A 16,208-nucleotide genomic window follows, 5' to 3' on the forward strand; every position below is an offset into this window, starting at 1 on the left:
CAAACTCATTCAGTCATACGCTCAGGGAGGAAAATCTATAACAGGGACAGACTAGAGTTAAAACTGCTGCGGTAACACAACTGGAACTAGAAAGGTGGTAAACTGGGGATTAGAAGAATGGTTGGACCTCAAGATCTCACCCAAGAGAAGTGAAAGCACAGGCTTGTCACTTGAAGGAGGTGGGCTCGGGGTAGTGGACAATGGTTCAAGAACGGAAAGCGTAACCATGGAGCATGAGAGCAAATCCTCCAGAATGGCTGCCAGTCTTAATTTTGAAGATGTCAGGAGGTTGATAATCCACAACTTCCCTCGGCACTTTGTTCCAATGGTTAGCCACCTTCCCCATTCATAATATCTGCCTTATTCCTCAAATGATTTTTTCTGGTTCTTGTTTTGACTTTTACTGCTGGATTAAAGAGCCCTTTAGCCCTGGTATTTTCTTTCCATGAAAGTGATCATCATCTGTAAGCAAGTCATCTCTCAATCTTCTATCTGATAAGTCATGCCGTTTCAGTTCCTTCACTCTCATTGTAAGGCATTTTCTCTGTCCCCGCCCCCATATTATTATGACTTTTTCTTGTACCCTCTCCAGTTTTTCAATGTCCTTTTTAAAATGTGGACACAGAAAAAGACTGGATACCGTTTGGTCTCAAATGCCTAATATGGGTTACATCACCTTCCTACTTCTACTCACCACTTCTCAGTTTATACAGCACAGGATCCCATTAACACTTTCTGTCCCAGCATCACACAGGGAGCTCATATTGAGTTCCTTGCCCACTCTGACCCCTAAACGTGCTATGATGGTGGTGAGGGTCACACTCACGAGCTTCCCCAGAGAGGGACGTGAATGTGATGGTATCATGTTAGTGCCTGTGATTAGGCAGGGACACTGACCAACAGCGCAGATGGGAAGAAGACTCTGCCCTGTGCACAAAGGGAACTCCCCAAGCAGACTTTACAGATCCCTGTCACTCTTATCCCCTAAGTGACTCTCCAACAAACCCTGGGACATATTCCACCCCCAGCTGCATCTTGTAACCCAGCTCATGTGTGTGAGTCTGTTGGCAGGGAACTGTAGGCAAATTCTGTTCTGTGTTACTCACAGCCACTCTCTGTAGTGTCTGGGTTCAGCAATATTAGACATATCAAGGGGAGAATAAGGAATGATACAGAGTGGCAAATGCACAAGCATATTGTTTACCAGAGGGACATTTCAGGCTGCTCTTCTTCCCGATGGTAAAGCCTTTTCTCCCTAAAATCCTCAGGATTTCACCCAGGAATGATCAGATTTACCTTTAATCCCCTGCATGAAATGGGACATCTCCATCAGTGGTGATTGGGTCTGAGGATCAGGACCTGGATTTCACCATTGCTCTGCGCCCTTCAGTGTCTCATGCACTCTCACTCTCTGCAAAGACACCGTCATTTTCCTACAGCTGCTCTTGCTTTCCTGCTGGATGCACTCTGCTGTGTATATTACACAGAACCTTAGTGCCGGCTGCTCTGGATTCTTACATGGTTTATAGGAGACAGCAGCCTCATCCTGGCTCTGGCTGCTGTTTGGATCTCCCTTAAGGCTGTTTAAACTTGCCATCATGGAAGAATTGAATCTGCGTTGCTTGTTAAAACAGGGTAAACATCAAGGCCACTGTAATCCTCATTGAAGCCTCCAGGGTATCTCCTTTTTCTGTATTGCCCTGTGTGCATATGTGCCAAGAGACACCTTGAATACTGGGTCCAGTTCTGGCTGGCCTATCTCATAAAGGATAAAATGGAACTCAAAAAGGTTCAGAGAAGGGCCACGGAGATGATCAAGGGTATGGATTGGCTTCCATCGAAGGAAAAACTAAAGATTGGGGTTGTTCATCTTACTAAGGGGGGATATGATAGAGGCCTTTAAAATCATGAGTGGTGTAGGAAAAGTGAATGGAGAAGTGTTATTTACCCTGTCACATGATAAAAAAAAACAGGGGTCACCTGATTAAATTAATAGACATCTGGCTTAATACAAATCAAAGGAAGTACTTTTCCACCCAGCATACCTCTGGAATTCATTGTCATGGGATACTGTGATGGCCAGAAATGTAAGTGGGTTCAAAAAAGAACTGGATAAGCTCCTGGCATACAGGTCCATAAATGGCTATTGGCCAAGATGGTCAGGCATGTAACCTCATGAAGGGGCAACCCTAAACCTCTGATGCCAGAAGCTGTGAGTGGAAGACAGCGGTGGATCATTGCAACTGCCCTGTTTTGTGCACTACCCCTGGAGCTCCGATATGGGCCACTTTTAGAGACAGGATACTGGGCAAGCTGGACCATGGTCTAACCTAATATAGAAACTCTTTTGTTCTAAGAGTCTAAAGCCCAGAACCGCAAGAAGGACTTAGGTTACAAACCCCAATTTTAGGCACCCAAGTTCCACATTTAAGCACCATGTGATCTAGAAAATTCCTCTTTGGCTTCTGCCCAACCCATAGGCTCCTAAGGAACCTACATTTCAGCCTCTGCACACAGGCACTGCTGACTCTAGTTGTCCTGACACCTACTCCATGCCTAAACTCTAAAACAATTCTCAAGCTGGGGGAAGATATCTTGGCTTCGGGTCTAATCCAGTAGGCGTTCTCAGAGCACGGCTACCTACACACAAAGTGGAGCAGGAAGCAGCTGACCTGCCTTTTAATAACTTTTAGGCTAGCAGTGAGGGTACTCACCCATCTCTGGGAGATCCTGATTCAATTCCCCCCTCTGACTGATGAGGAGGGGCTCCCCATGTGTCAGCAGAGTATCTTAGCCACTGGACTAGATGATACCCTGAAGTGGGGTGCACTCTGTCTAGCCAGGTCTCCTACTGAAGTTCTTTCACTTTAATTAAATATTAAATGGTCCAGAAAAAGAAGTGAGAACCATTCTAGGTCTTTCTCTCCCCATACACTGCGTAGGGAGCCTGGGTGTCTAATTCAGCTTTTGTGGATCCAATTGTTGTTCCAGGTATTTTGTAGGCATCTGAAAGTTAGGCATTGTGAAGCTCTGTGCCACAACCCTTTTGTAGGCCTGTCACATAGAAATACACATCCATCACTTACGTACTTGTTCTGACCAATACAGTTTCAGTCCAGAATTTCCAAAGCACTTCTCACAGGCATGTAAAGGTGGGGAAACTGGGATACTGGAAGGGGAAGTGATTTGCCCAACACCACACAAGAGATCAGTTTAAGAGGCAGGAATCAAACCTAGGACTCCTGATGTCAGCAAATGTGGCATATTCTTTGGACGATGCAGTGTATTATTTTTGGTTATTAGGTGATATGAATAGCAGCAACAGACCAATAGACACACATTTTAGTCTTGAACAATGCAAAATACCGATATGAGAATCTGAGAAGTGAGGCCAATGCATAAGAATCCTGATTCGCATTTATAGTGAGGCCCCTTTATACATAAACAGAACCTTCTCCTATTTTAATGCCCCTTAACACCCCCAGAATGGTTTCAAGTGACCTGAGTGTAAATGAGAAACAGGCCCAACACTATAGTTGACTACTCGCTACATACATGCTGGTGTGGTAGTTATATGGCATTTTGACAGGTACCTTCTAAATATTTTTGATGATAACTGGACAGGCCTTCTGCATTTTGATGCAGAAACAAGCTCTTTTCAATGTAATGATATATTCTGTGTAAATTTATATGATGTATGTTGTGGGCTAAAACAAAAGTGCTTAAACAGCTCCATCAATGATTGTAGGGAACAAATGCTAGAGCTAGTGGGGGGGAAATCCCGCCCCCCAGAGAAAATGAAAAATGTTTTGATTTTCAGATTTCTTGAGGAAAAAGTCAAAACCAGACAGTTTCCATGAAAATTTTCATTTAGTCAAAAACCCAGCTTTCCGTCACAAAGCAGGTTTAGTGGATTTTTTTTTGACCAGCTCTATTTATTAATCCTTTCTATATCATTATAACTGAAGCAGCTCAGCGTGCTTCTTCGACATTCTACAACAGAGCAACAGCGTTTCAGAAAGCTCCCGAATCTACCTCACACTCGGTGAAGAAGGGGAAACTCAGGCAGAATGGCATCCAGAGCCTAGAATGAGCTAATCCACCCTGTCACACATGTACTTGCAACAAGCCAATGCCATGTGATCTGAGTCATATGTCTAGATTGATTTTGCCCAGCTCAATGTTGGGTTTGCCTTACCCAGCTTCAGATGGCAATTCTGTGCCTCGGGGTCATATTGTATTTCAGGCAGCCAATACCACACCTCCACACAGTCCCATTCCCCAAAACATCAGGCGCTATACCCCAACATAGAATATGGGGACAGATATCCACCCCAAAATAACTTCCTGTAGACAGGTTCTCTAGATACCCAGTATGCTATTCACACTGTATAGGAGTGCAGTCTGAGAGTTATCCCTTTGAAATCAATGGAAGAACGGGTGTAGTAAGGCATTTCTGAACATCAGTAGAGTATTAACATCTGACCCTCAACTAATATGGTGGTGGGGGATATGTCAGTATGTAGGACAGATTAGATAGATAGATAGATGATACTGAACTGAAATGTCTTAATATTAACTCTGTGCTTTTAAGATCCATGGAGAAAAAGGTGCTTAATGAGTTAAATCACCAGTCCTCTAGACCATGATGTAATGTTAGCCCTGAGCTTACACTGGTAAATTTACAGGCACAAACTAAATTGATCATTCCAGGTTTAAATTGATACAAATGCTCACCCAGGGGGCTAACTAAATCAGTTTAAAAATGCAGCTTTAGTTAAACTGTTTTAAAAACCAGTTGTAGTTAAACTGCTGTAACTTCTGTATGGATTCGGCCACGCAGAATTAACGAACTCTTCTTTTTCTTTCCTTCTTTCTTTCTATCAAGAGTAGGACAAGAAGTAATCAGCTAAATTTGACACAAGGGAGATTTAGGTTAGGTACACCTCTACCCCATTATAACACCACCCGATATATCACGGATTCGGATATAACGCGGTAAAGCAGCGCTCTGGGGGGGCGGGGCTGTGCACTCCGGGGGAGCAAATCAAGTTCAATATAACACGGTTTCACCTATAACATGGTAAGATTTTTTTGGCTCCCGAGGACAGCGTTATATCGAAGTAGAGGTGTATTAGGAAAAATCTTTCTAACTCTTAGGATAGTTAAACTCTGGAACTGGTTACCTAGGGAGGGTGTGGAATCCCCATCACTGGAGGTTTTTAGAACAGGTTGCACATACACCTGCCAGGGATGGTCTACGTTTGCTAAGTCCTGCCTCAGCTTTTGAATTTGCTCGCCACACTTATCAAAAACAACCCAGATCGTATAACCTTTAGGGCATGGTACAAATATATAGCAGTGAGGGGTTCAATCTTATCCAGGAAGGCAGACAATCCCTGACCTTCTAATTCCTTCTGCTTTTCACAGTTTAAATGGTTTCTGATACATTTAATTTAGGGCTGTCGATTACTCACAGTTAACTCACACGATTAACTCAAAAAATAATTGTGATTAAAAAAACTAATCACAATTAATAACACTTTAATCGTGCTGTTAATCAATAGAATACCAATTGAAACTTGTTAAATATTTTAGATGTTTTTCTGCATTTTCAAATATAGTGATTTCAGTTACAACACAGAACACAAAGTGTTCTCTACTCACTTTATATTATTATAATGTAAAATTATAAACAAAAGAAAAAGTATTTTTTTCAATTCACATCATACAAGTCCTGTAGTGCAATCTCTTTATCGAGAAAGTGCAACTTAGAAATGAAGATCTTTTTTTGGTCACATAACTTCACTCAAAAACAAAACAATGTAAAACTTTAGAGCCTACAAGTCCACTCAGTCCTGCTTCTTGTTCAGCCAATCGCTAAGAAAAACAAGATTGTTTACATTTACGGGAGATAATGTTGCCCACGTCTTATTTACAATGTCACCAGAAAGTGAGAACAAGCATTCACATGGGACTTTTGTAGCCGTCATTGCACAGTATTTACATGCCAAATATGCTAAACATTCATATGTCCCTTCATGCTTCAACCACCATTCCAGAGGACATGCTTCCATGCTGATGACACTCGTTAAAAAAATAATATGTTAATTAAATTTGTGACTGAATTCCTTGGGGGAGAATTGTATGTCTCCAGCTCTATTTTATCCTCATTCTAACATATATTTCATGTTATAGTAGTCTTGGATGATGACTCAGCACATGTTGTTTGTTTCACTGCAATTTGATAAAATGCAAATATGGTACCAATGTGAGATTTCTAAAGATAGCTACAGCACTGAACCCAAGGTTCAAGAATCTGAAGTGCCTTCCAAAATCTGAGAGGGACATAGTGTGGAGCATGCTTTTTTGAAGTCTTAAAAGAGTAACACTCTGATGCGGAAATTACAGAACCCGAACCACCAAAAAAAGAAAATCAACATTCTACTGTTGGCATCTGACGCAGATGATGAAAACGAACATGTGTCGATCTGCACTGTTTGGATTTTTATCAAGCAGAATCAGCATGGGTGCATGTCCTTTGGAATGGTGGTTGAAGCATGAAGGCACATATGAATCTTTAGCGCATCTGGCATGTAAATATCTTGCAACACCACATTCAATAGTGCCATGGGAATGCCTGTTCTCACTTTCAGGTGATATTATGAACAAGAAGTGGGCAGCATTATCTCCTGCAAATGTAAATAAACTTCCTTGTCTGAGCGATTGGCTGAACAAGAAATAGGACTCAGAGGACTTGTAGACTCTAAAGTTTTACATTGTTTTATTTTTGAATGCAGGTTTTTTTGTACATAATTCTACATTTGTAAGTTCAACTTTCATGAAAAAGACATTGCACTACGGTACTTGTATTAGGTGAATTGAAAAATACTATTTCTTTTGGGTTTTTACAGTGCAAATATTTGTAATAAAAATAAATATAAAGTGAGCACTGTACAGTTTGTATTCTGTGTTGTAATTGAAATCAGTATATTTGGAAATGTAGAAACCATCCACAAATATTGAAATAAATGGTATTCTATTATTGTTTAACAGTACGATTAATTGCATGATTAATTGCGATTAATTTTTTTAATTGCGTGATTAATTTTTTTAATCATGCGATTAAGCATGATTAATTTTTTTAATCGTTTGAAAGCCCTAATTAAATTCAAATGAATTGGCTTTTTGCAGTAATGTTACTATAACCTAGCCCAGAAATGACCAATCACAGATTTCTCTTAAATGCTCATCCCTTAGTCCTCCTAGCTCCATAGGAAGATTCTCTAACCCACTGCCAGGTTTTTAAAGATATTTAGGCACTTAATTCCCCCACAAATTAGGGGTAATTAAGTGCCTAACTACCTGTTTACTTTTCATTCCCCGGGGGGGGGGGGTGGTGAAAAGGGAGAATGGAACGCCCACTGCATTACACTGATTTAACAGGCACATATAACTAATTCCCCAAATCACCATCACTTAAAAGTGATCATTAAAATCAGCTGTCTCAAGGCAGGCTGGGTTAGGAGGCAATATGCCTTGGTATAATGCATGCAGTCAAGCAGAGCAGCAGAAACCAGGTGTCCCTCTAGGTGCATGGAGACATCTCGGCAGACGGAGGCAGACCCTGTGAAGGGACCGAGGAAAGCAGAGAGACAGTGAAAACCAGCTCCATCTCCCCAAGCCCAATCCACTTCTGAGGAGCGGTTGCCACTTCACGGTCAGGATTAAAAGTAAGTGCTGCAATCCTTCAGGCAAATCCTGATGTTCTGACTCATTTGCTCAGTGTTTTCTCCAGTAAAACTCGCACTGAGCAGGATCAATGGGAGCTTTGCCAGAGTCTGGACTTCAGGATCTGTGCTTTTTTTTTTACTGTTGGGGTTATTGCTTAGCTAAATAGAGACATTTCATTTTTGCTATCCCCTACAGTGGGAGATGGGGGCTTTCAGTACATTTTAAGAGGCATTCATGGTGCATGGAAAATCCATGCAGATCAGGAAAGAGCAGCCTCCTCTGTCACTATAGCACGCACATTAACAGCACAGTTCCTGCTCTGTCTCACTGCCGATTCTCCTCTTGATATGTCTTAGAGCACCTCCTGATATTGCTGCACTGCAAGGCTGTAGAGAGGGGCTGGGAGCAGTGAGTTATGGCTACTCCATAGCAGCAGGGACACAGCAGAGACTTGGCTTGCAGTTCCAGTCCCCTATCAGATGGGCTGCAGGGTGCAACTGGAGGCAGAAGGATACTCAGGGTTTTCCTGGTCAGTCTGTGGGGAGCTGAGAGGGGCCAGGAAGGAATTTTCCCCTGGTTCAGATTGGCAGAGACCTTGGGGGGGGGGGGGGGTTCACCTTCTCTGAAGCATGGGGCACTTGCAGGTTTGAACTAGTGTAAATGGTGGATTCTCTGTAACTTGAAGTCTGTAAATCATGATTTGAGGATGTCAGTAACTCAGCCAGAGGTTATGGGTCTGTTACTGGAGTGGGTGGGTGAGGTTCTGTGTCCTGCAGTGTTCAGGAGGTCAAACTACATTATCATCATGGACCCTTCTGACCCTTAAGTCTATGAGTGAGCTGTGCGTGTATCTGATGGGGATATTTTCTTTGTGCAGGGCTCCTGTCAGATTCAGGTTTGCCCTCTTTCCTGTGACACTGATCATCCTGGGGGTAGATTGCAAACCATTTGCTCCCCAACCAGTGGGACAGGACGTCAGTGACTCTGGTTCTCAGTGCCGTAGGGCAGGGTCTCTCCTCTTCCCTTCACCCCTGCAGGAGCGTGGGAGGGGAGCAGAGAGGCAGCTAAGATGCACAGAGCTTTCCCTGAGCTAGGGAGAATGTAAGGAACAGACCCTCCCCCACTGCATGGATGTGGCAGAGCAAAGCAACATGAACCTGGAGCCCCCTCCTGCCCCCTCCCTCCCTCTCCACCAGCTCCTGCTGCTTCCCCAGGCCCTGAAAGGAATGACTGAGCGATGGGAGCCTAGTTCAGCCTGGGTGGTTTGCTGGGGCGTTTCCTTCTTCACCCCGCAGACATCTGTGCAGGGCCCTGGAGAATAAGGAGCCTGGTGGGAGAACAGGACAGAAGAGCAGCCAGTGTCCAGGGAGCACTGGACAGATACAAGGCACAGTTCACTACCCCCGTGGATGGGCAGAGGGCACAGAACAAGGAATGGCTGCTAGGAGCACTTGGGCGGCAAAGTGCATGTATCAGAGCTGCTTAAAAAGGGAACATTGCTTTCTTTAGGGGTGGAGTGAAAACAGCTGCAAATTTCAAAGTCCTTTTGGATCTCCCGTTTTCAGTGAGGAAGCTACTGAGCCCTGTTGAAAATCTGGCCCCAGTTTTGATTGCCTAGCCAAGAGTTCCTTTAAAAATCTATGGTTTTGGAAGGGCTTTTAAAAATGTATTCACTTCTTCTAAATAAAGTAGTCCATGGGAATTCACTGACTGTGTCAACAAATTGCCTAAAAAAAAACACTGGTGGCACAGGCAGGGGTTTGGGCTAACCACATGAGTATGTATCCATGGGGTTAGGTGGGATTGTGCCTGGGAGCTAGCCTGAGCAGCAGGGGTGCTGGAACAATTTGTATAGTGGGGGTGCTGAGAGCCATTGAACCAAGCTGTAAACCCTGTATATAATGGAAACCCCTTCAAGCCAGGGGGTGCTGCAGCACCCCCCGCACCCCTAGTTCCAGCACCTATGATGAGCAGACACCAGTCGGCATTAGCTGGAGCAGAAATAGCAGAGGTTGGTCTATGTGAGCTATCACACCTTTGACACGAAGAAATTAGTAGCATGCAAACAAGGGGTTATCCATCCATGTGGATAAAAAGGATGCCCACAGTTACAGTAGCTAAGATGGAAAATTTACAAAGCTCTCATACTTCAGGAGAGAGGCCAACAAGTAACAGGCTTGGGGTTAGAGAGAAACGTTCCATATATGTATGTTACAGCACAATTGTCCATTTGGTGATCTTACACACTGATTTCCAGCAATTGCTCGTGGCTACTGTCAAACATAGGGTACAAGACTGGATGTAAGAGTGGGTTGGTTGGGTGTGAAAATTGCTATATTTCTTGTTTCTTACAAGTTTGCAACATATTAATTACTTGACTCTGTAAGAAAATATAAATCCTCATCTTAGTTTGCTTTTTGGATTTTTAAAGCTAATTGCTTGAATATTTATTCTGGTTTATTCATGCTTTATGTTCTAATTATTTTTCATAATTTCTTCTTAAAGTAGCTATATTGCATGGAGAAAAGAAAATGTGAAAATCAAACGTTGATCACAGAATTCAATCTCCTGGATTTCAGGAATCTTCATGGATTGCAGATTCTTCTCTTCCTGCTGTTCCTAGTGATCTACATTGTTACTATGGCTGGGAACATCCTCATTGTTGCGCTAGTTGTGGCTGATCAGCACCTTCACACCCCCATGTACTTCTTCCTGGGGAACTTGTCCTGCTTGGAGACCTGCTACACCTCCACCATCCTGCCCAGGATGCTGGCCAGTCTCCTGACTGGGGACAGGACCATCTCATTTAGTGGTTGTATCATACAGCTTTATTCTTTTGGTTTCCTAGTGGTGACTGAATGTTTTCTCCTGGCAGCGATGTCTTATGATCGGTATTTAGCGATATGCAAACCCCTGCACTATTCAGCCCTTATGAATGGCAGGTTCTGTCTCCAGCTAGCAGCTGGATCTTGGGTAAGTGGCTTTCTGGCTATTACCATAATTATATTTTTGATGTTGCAGTTAACGTTCTGTGGCCCCAATGAAATAGACCATTTCTTTTGTGATTTCATTCCACTTCTTAAACTGTCCTGCAGTGACACGCAACTGATTTCAATGGTAAGTTTATTCCTTTCCTTCTTTGATACATTTCCCCCTTTTCTACTAACGGTGGCATCCTACATATATATCATCACCAGCATCCTGAGAATCCCTTCCACCACTGGGAGGCAAAAGGCCTTTTCCACCTGCTCATCCCACCTCATCGTGGTGACCGTTTTCTATGGAACCTTAGTCATTGTCTACATGCTACCAAAAAACAACACACTGAGAGACCTAAATAAAGTGTTCTCTGTCTTCTACACTGTCCTGACTCCTCTGCTCAACCCCCTCATTTACAGCCTGAGAAATAAGCATGTAAATATGGCCCTGAGAAAAGTTCTTAGTAAGTTCGCTGGATCTAGTTCACAGCAGGTGTAAACTGTAGTCAATGAAACTGTGCTGATTTACTCCAGCTGGTTATCTGGTCCGTGGTGATCACCAGAATTTGGATGCATATAATAAGATGAGGATTAATCAATCTGTTTTAAATGCTCTGATGGGGGCTGCATGTTGATGATTCCATACTTAAACCACGTGATGCATCATAGGAGACTGTGAGCATATAGTGAGTTCTGAGGCAGCTCCTTCAACTTTAGTGCCTGTGTCTGGCATGTGAGGCCTTGAGAGTCTCTGGGGTGCAGGCTTCTTGGAATACAACTCATGTCCCACTGTCTCCCCCAAAGTGGAGAATCCGAATGGATCTAGGCTGTTCTCAGTTGTAGCAGACGACAGAACAAGGAGTAATGGTCTCAAGTTGCAGTGGGGGAGGTTTAGGTTGGATATTAGGAACAAATTTTTTCACTAGGAGAGTGGTGAAGCACTGGAATGGGTTACCTAGGGAGGTGGTGGGATCTCTTTCCTTAGAGGTTTTTAAGTCAGGCTTGATGAAGCCCTGGCTCAGATGATTTAGTTGGGGATTGGTCCCGCTTTGAGCAGGGGGGTGGACTAGATGACCTCCTGAGGTCTCTTCCAACCCTTATATTCTATGATTCTAAATCTGACCAAATTGCACAGGACAAGATCTATGCCAAGGCTGAGGATGCTGAATATATATAACTAGGTGAAAAGGTAATTGACCTGATGGATGTCCATAGTGTCTGTGTATGTAGCATTTTACAATTCTGTCCAATTTCCATAAAAATGAAAAAAAAATAAAGTATCTAATTTGTTGTCTTTCTTTCAATGTACCCATGACCGTCTGTGAATTTACATGCATTCATTATCAGATAGGTGAGGAAATACCTTTTTATTGGGCCAACTTATGTTGGTGGAAGGAACAAGCTTTTAAGCTACACAGAGCTTTTCTTCAGGTTGTTCTATCAAGTCATTTTCAGATATCAGTTCTGGAAAAAAGTCAACAAGCAAAACAAACACACACAACCCAAACATAGTATCTTCCTTCTCATCTATATTATCAGATTCCAGGATTGTCACTCAGAAGCCTAGAATGTCTATTGAGTCAGTGTGAACGGATGGAAACAGCCACAAGATTGGTAGAGAGCTCTTTTTGTTTGGAATATCACCACGTTCAGCCCTCACTGGTATTCATGGTCTGGTCTCATCCCATTTTTAAGTTCTTAGACATTTTCAGCTTTTTTTACACATAGGACTTCATGAGAGCTTAGGATTTCAACTACTAGTCTGTAAATAATCCATCCGTTCAAACCATTGTCTACTTCCACAAGCTTTTAGCCTGCGGTGTACTTGTCTAAATGGAAGGCTTTTGCTTAAATATCAAGAAATGCCAACCTAGCTGTAAGTAAAATATAGGATCAAATGTCTCCTAACACCTATGAATTGTGCAAATAGATGTCATGGTCTTGAGACAGGAGTGACTTGGCGGAATTCTCTGGCTTGTTCTATGCAGGGGGCTAGGTCATGCTGGTCTTTGATTCCCAGGGCCGGCACCAGGCACCCAAGCTGGTGCTTGGGGCAGCACCTGGAGGGGGGCGGCGCGGCGCTCCGGCCGCCGGGGAGCGCGGGGCCACAGCTGGGCTCGCCCTCCCCCCTCGCCCCGGCCGCAGGGGGGAGGGGGGGAGCGGCCGGAGGCTTTTTTGCCTAGGGCGGCAAAAAAGCCAGAGCCGGCCCTGTTGATTCCTCTAAAATCAGTGGATGAAACCCTGATCTCATTGAAGTCAGTGCCATTGGCTTTAACGGGGCTAAGTTTTTTGCCCTGTGAATTTACCACCCACTGGCAGGAACATGCCCTATTGAACAAGGTACAGGAGTGGCAGGAGAATCCAAGCCAGGTGCAACTATGCTGTGCTGGCTTCGCAATGGTGTTTTCTGTGCAAATATTTTTGATTCAGTGCTTCCCAGTGAGGGATGGTCTGCAATGGTCCAGGCAGGAAGATGGCTCAAGATGATTCCCTCATCAGCTTCCCCTTAAGGGTGGTTAAGGTAAAATGCCCGAACTATGGGCTCTGTTGACTCTGGGTTGGTCCCAGACAGTCTACAGAGCTGGTTTGCTTAGGAGCGACCAAAGCCTAACAAGACTTGAAGAAGCCTCCAGGGTTTGAAAGGACAGTCTTTTGGAAAGGGGCACTGAAGGGGAACAGCAGGGCTGTCTAAAGCAGCTAGGCTTGCAATTACAGCATGGCATGATTTCAGGTAAAACAGACATGCATACAGGTTGCTTTCTGTTTTCAAATCCTTTCTAATCTAACACTTTGTTCTAACTGCTAAACAAATATACTCTATTTTAAGGAAGCTACTAGTCACAGGTTCCCAGAGGGAGGAAACTCAAGTGCCATGGGTATGTCTACACTGCTGCCGGGTGTGTGCTTCACTACTTGTGCTCTAGTTAGCTCAATAAAAGTAGAAGTGAGGATTCCATCGCAGTGGTTTCAGAGAAGGCTGCACAATGGAATACATATCTGGGGCAGGAGGTCAGGTGGACTTGTGCAGCCTATGCTATCCTGTCCTTGCTTGTACTTTTAGTGCATGAGCTGGAGCACAGCTAGAGCTGATATGTCTACACGAGCTGCCAGTCACATCCCTGGCTGATGGAACTTCAGAGGGTGAGAACTCTGAGATTCCACCCTGAGGCAGGTTAGAAAGACCTGAGAGGCAGCCAGCCCCATAACTATGGGCTGGTCTACACTGGGGTGGGGGATCGATCCAAGATACGCAACTTCAGCTACGCAAATAACGTAGCTGAAGTCGAAGTATCTTGGATCGAATTACCTGGGGTCCACACGGCGCGGGATTGACGGCCGCGGCTCCCCCGTCGACTGCGCTACCGCTGCTCGCTCTGGTGGAGTTCCGGAGTCGACAGTGAGCGCATTCGGGGATCGATATATCGCGTCTTAATGAGACGCGATATATCGATCCCGGATAAATCGATTGCTACCCGCCGATACGGCGGGTAGTGAAGACGTACCCTAAAACAATGGGATTTTCCAAGTTACTCAATGGAGTTAGGAGCCGAAAGCCCATTGGGTACCAAAGAGAGTTGGATGACTAACTGCCTTAAGCTCAGTGGAAAATCCCAACCTTTGCACACAATGTAACTAGCACTATGTTTTCTAGTGCTGCAACTTTCTTCCTTTGTAATTGGTCTCCTGCCCTGCAGTGGGATGCACACAGGGGAAAACAGGAGGTGGATTCCTCAAAGCTTATGGTAAAGGTTCAGCTGAGCCCAGACACAATAGAAGTGGTTCTTAGATGTCCCGGTGAGGTTTGGGGTCCCATTGTGCTGGTTCTTGAATACAAGTAAAATTAAAAGGCCCTGTCTGAAAAGGGTAAGGTCTAAAGCTCCAATCTCAGCAGCTGATTCCATGTCAGAGGGTCCCTGCGGTTCCATGTACCCCACTAAGATCAATGGAGCACTGATGGGAAGAGTTTGCAGTGGGGGACTGTTGTAAACACTCAGAGAGAACAGACCTCCTGGGGAACAGCGTGTCACTCTCTCTCCTACGCATACATGCTAATCTATCCCTCTTCCTATCCCCATTCCTCCTCACTTGTCTAGCCCCATGTATACCTACCTACCTAACTGTTCCCCTATCAACTCATCTATCTAGCCCCATGCATATCTACCTACCTGTTCACCTAGCTACTCATCTATCTGGCCCCACACCTACCTACCTGTTCCCCTAGCTACTCATCTATTTAGTCCCATACATACTCCTCTATCTATTTATCCCCATACAAGTGTTATGTCTGCTCTTACTTTTTCAGTGTACATCTACTAGGGTTGCTAGATTTTTTTGTGTTTGACAGATAACTGGGTTTCTGATAAACTGGATTCTTCTGCAGAAATCCTTTATTATTTATTAATATCATCATAATTATTGTTTATCATTAGTGCCTCACAGGATCTGGACAGGATCAGGACCATTTGTGCCAGGTCCTATTCAAACATAGAAAGAGACAAGCCCTGCCTTGAAGGTCTTTTGGGTATGTCTGCACTGCAGCTGGAAGCCAGCCTCCCAACCTGTGGAGAAAGACTTGTGCTACCAGGGCTTGAGCTAGCACGCTAAAACTAGCAATGTGGTTGTTGCAGCAGTGGTGGGGGCTTGGGCTACCCACCCACACTTGGACCCACCCAAAGGAAAATTGGGATTTTGGGTAAAATAAAATAAAAATGTCTGTTTTCCTCAAAGAAAAGATTTTTCTCAAAAAAAGAGAGGAAAAAAAACCATCTCTTTTGTGCTGGGCTGAGCTGGGAGTGGAGATCAGCTTCTTGTCCACCATTTTGCTCTTCTCAGCCTGGAATAGATAAGTCACCTAAGGTCTGAACAGTAAGTGTGCCCTGTCATGCCAAAGGCTAGGGGAAAGAAATGTCCTAGGATCTGCACATAGCTTGGCATTGGAGCTTCTCCATCCAAAGGAAGATCTCTCTAAGGAGATGTTTATATCCTTAGATTGGTGTTTGGTTGCTCAGACTAATATCCCTACACAGTATGGGTGAGATTTTCAAAGCCATCTGTGGGATTGATCTATCAATCTGTCTGTCCGTCTGTCTGCATTAGGTACCTATATAACCCTCATCACTGCAGTATCCGAGGACCTCACAATGCTTTGATGCACAAAGACTCGATATAATGGAATTTCTCGGCTTGTCTGTCTGTTGGTCCACCTCTCTGCATGCAATGCAGTAATGTTTGAACACCACATCTAATTCAGTCCAAAACTTCAGGGAATGTTCTAGGCCTCAGTGGGCAGAATTGTAATGTTGTTGGATGAAAATTGGAAAGCACAAAAGGGGAAAATGGGGGATACACAGAGTCCTGACATCTGGTTACAAGACCCAATCTCTTTAACTAGGGCTTGGTCTACACTTAAAAAATACAGGAGTACTTGTGGCACCTTAGAGACTAACAAATTTATTAGAGCATAAGCTTTCGTGGGCTACAACCCACTTCTTCGGA

At 44.0% G+C, this 16,208-nt stretch overlaps 1 protein-coding gene across 1 annotated transcript; it reads left to right on the forward strand.

The window, feature by feature from the left end:
• Positions 1 to 226: 226 nt before the first annotated feature.
• Positions 227 to 11,211, forward strand: LOC112107202 (olfactory receptor 10A7-like). The gene is made up of 2 exons (XM_026663408.1): positions 227 to 328; positions 10,243 to 11,211. Exons 1-2 carry the CDS (start codon positions 227 to 229, stop codon positions 11,209 to 11,211), a joined length of 1,071 nt encoding a protein of 356 aa, XP_026519193.1.
• Positions 11,212 to 16,208: the final 4,997 nt, after the last annotated feature.

Source organism: Terrapene carolina, unplaced genomic scaffold, assembly GCF_002925995.2.
Source record: "Terrapene carolina triunguis isolate 2854851 unplaced genomic scaffold, T_m_triunguis-2.0 Scaffold33510, whole genome shotgun sequence".
In the NCBI taxonomy this organism is placed as follows: Eukaryota; Metazoa; Chordata; order Testudines; family Emydidae; genus Terrapene; species Terrapene triunguis.